General features: G+C 59.8%; 1 protein-coding gene across 4 annotated transcripts in view; it reads left to right on the forward strand.

The window, feature by feature from the left end:
- The first annotated feature begins 1,131 nt into the window (after positions 1 to 1,131).
- Positions 1,132 to 2,876, forward strand: part of NPHP4 (nephrocystin 4) — a 109,463-nt gene continuing 107,718 nt past the window's right edge. For all 4 annotated transcript variants that reach the window (XM_045299145.1, XM_045299146.1, XM_045299147.1 and 1 more), the window contains exon 1: positions 1,132 to 1,282. In XM_045299145.1, coding sequence (XP_045155080.1) covers positions 1,148 to 1,282 — 135 coding nt within the window. In that variant the 5' untranslated portion in view covers positions 1,132 to 1,147. The remainder of the gene's footprint in view (positions 1,283 to 2,876) is intronic.

A 2,876-nucleotide genomic window follows, 5' to 3' on the forward strand; every position in this document is an offset into this window, starting at 1 on the left:
TGATGCACATTTTCTTTACATAAAACTCTCTCTTATACATGAGTCGCTGTGGATTTGTTTCTCCAAAGTACCTAGACTAATACACCGTCTCAGGTGGGCCCAGCTGGGGTGGCGGGCGGCGGGAGGATCTGGTTCCCCTGCCTCTGTCAGCTCCGGCTTCTGGCTCCTCCGTCCATCCGTCTTCAGAGCCTGAACTCAGCATCTTCCAGTGCCTCTGCCATGCCCGCATGTGGCCTTCTCTTGACTGGCCCAGACCTCTGTGAGGACACCAGGCCCACCTCCCACCTCACGGTGCCTGGCCTCGGTCACGTCTGCCAAGCCCCCTTTGCAGGTCAGGTCACGTCATCACAGGCTCCAGGGTTCCTGATGGAACATTTTTTGGAGGCTGTGATACAGCTGATCAGGAAGCTCAGTGGAAAGACAAAGTCCCTGGGGGATGCTCTTGGTCCTTGTAATTAAGCTCTGGTGGGGCAGGGAGCAGGGTCTCACCAGGCCGGGCCCACCTGGAGGACTGGGCCCTGGTGGTAGCACTGCCCTCCCAGCTCCTTGGCGGGCTTTCCCCATGGCTGTGGTGGCCAGGTGGTCTACCAGGCTGGCATCGGAGGAAGGACTGCCCTTAGCTTTAAGGGCTACAAAAGAGAACCGGCCCAGTGGAGCCCCGGACGACAGGTCATTTGCTCTGAGATGGCCACACTCCCAGGGCCTCCACGACAGCCCCCTGCTCTGACCGTGCTCAGCTGCCACGCAGCCCTGCCTGCCAGGCCCAGTTCCCCGGGGCCCTGCTTGACTTGCAGTTGTGCCGAATAGCCCCGCACATTTCCTCCCTGACACTAGCCACAAAGTCCAGGCTGCTGGTGCTCCAGCTGGCCAGGGGAGATGGGGCAGAGGGGGTCCCTGGGGCCAGGTGAGCAGGTTTCCCTAGGGAAGCATTGTCAACCAGCTCCAAAGCCATCCACCGTGCAGGTGTTTGGAGGTGGGGTCGCGGAGCGTGGGTCCTGGATGTGCAAGTTCCTCGGGGCTTTGGTGGGAAAGGAAGTTTCCAGAATGGCTCTGCGCACTCTGACCTCACAGCTGCTTTCATGTGTGTGCACAGGGTTGGTGCAGGGGATCCTGAGGCCCCGCCAGCAGCGACCCTCAGCTTGGCAGCATGAAGGAGTGGCAGGGGGTCTTTGCCCAAAACGTGCTAGTCTTGCCGCACCTGCAGAGGGCGCGCCAGCCAGCGAGGGAGTCCACGGCGTTCCAGTGTGTCCTGAAGTGGCTTGAAGGGCCGCCGCTCAGGCAGGTAAGGACGTTCGTTCCCACTGGTTGTCACTGCCATCGCACGCAGCCCAGCTGGGGCTTCCCATCAGCATACAATCCCCATGGCTTTCTCCGCACGGTGTCACGGTGCCCATTCCTTCGGGTAGGTGAAGTGGCCCGTCAGCAGAGCTAATGTGAGCTCAGCGATTTGGTCAGCACTTTCTGACACTTGGTCAGAGGGCTGAGGGGGAGCTGGTGAAGCGTACAGGCAGTCCGGGTTGCCTGAGTTATGTGCCTAGCCGGCTGAGGCTCAGCAGGGTGGCCTCCAGCTTGTCACCCAGGACCACCGCCACAACACAGAGCTTCCAGGCAGCTCAGCGTGGGGCACGTCTGAAGCTGGTGTGCTTGTGCTTGGCAAGCGTTTTGCACACTTGGCTCTGTACCCCACCAGTGCCCTTCAGCGGGAGGGAGCCCGCTGGAGGGGCTGGTGCCATCACCCCTAGAACACCTACAAGAGTGGGTGGAGCCCAGTGACTTGGGGTGCACGTGGAGGATCCCCTTCTGCCACAGAGTGACCAAATGGTTCTTGTCGGTTGTGCTTGGCAAGCTACCCCAACACAGGGCATAGGAAAGCTGGCATGGCGATGCTGCTGCTGGACAAAGCAGGGTTCAAGGTGAGGCCTGTAACCAGAGGTAATGATGAAAGGGCCAGTTAACTGAGGTCGTGACAGCCCTGAATGTGTGTGCTCCTGTGTCAGAGGCCCTGTGTCAAGACCTCGCCCGGGCTCATTTGCTCACTGGGAGAGTTCCTGTGACTCGGCCCCCAGGCCTGCACCCATAGCTCTGGTTGGTTTCAGAACTGCACAGAGCAACGCCATATGGGCCCTTGTCCTATTGTCCCCTCGGTTCCCAGGGCCCTGTCTCGATGGATCAGACCCGGTGAGCTTCACTCCCTCAGCAGTGAACTGTGACCATACACGTGGAGTGCTGCCACTCACAGAAGCGCCCTGGAGACCCAGCACCAAGGGTTTTGATCGGAGCTGGCCACGTTGGTCTCCTCTGCCAAGCACACCCTACAATCCACACTCCCAGGAGGAAAGCGGGGGTTCATCATCAAGCACAGTGCCAGCCCAAGCAGGGTAGGTGCAGTGAGCTGCTGTCATCATTCAGGCTAGTGGGAACCCCCCTGAAATCCAAACCCTCAGACTGGAGCCAGGGGTCATTAGCACCATCTACTGGTCACACAGGGAATCGCAACCTTCAGCTCCCAGCGAAGGAATGGGAAGAAGGGAGAAAGGTCTAAGGATTGGCCATCCCAGAAACAGGGAGATGCCACCAAGGTGGAGTGGGCAGCCCGGCCAGGCAAGGGCTCTGCTTCCAGAGGGTGTCTCACTGGCAGAGCTCGGCCAGCGCTCCGCGTTTGAAAACACCTCAGCCCCGGATGGTGATTGCACAAGTCTTTGTTGACTTCTGATGTTGAGCCAGGTCCCAAGGACCCAGCGAGAGTAAGGCTCTCTGCTTGGAGCTGGCCAGCGAGCAGGTAGTGCATGGGAAGTGACATGTTGTGACCAAGTGCCACGTGAGCTTGAGGCCAAATCCTTGAGCCTCCGCAGCGTCCCCCTGGAGGAGGGGTCCTC

This window comes from Echinops telfairi, unplaced genomic scaffold, assembly GCF_000313985.2.
Source record: "Echinops telfairi isolate 266 unplaced genomic scaffold, ASM31398v2 ScPeMD7_7457;HRSCAF=8495, whole genome shotgun sequence".
NCBI classification, from domain to species: domain Eukaryota; kingdom Metazoa; phylum Chordata; class Mammalia; order Afrosoricida; family Tenrecidae; genus Echinops; species Echinops telfairi.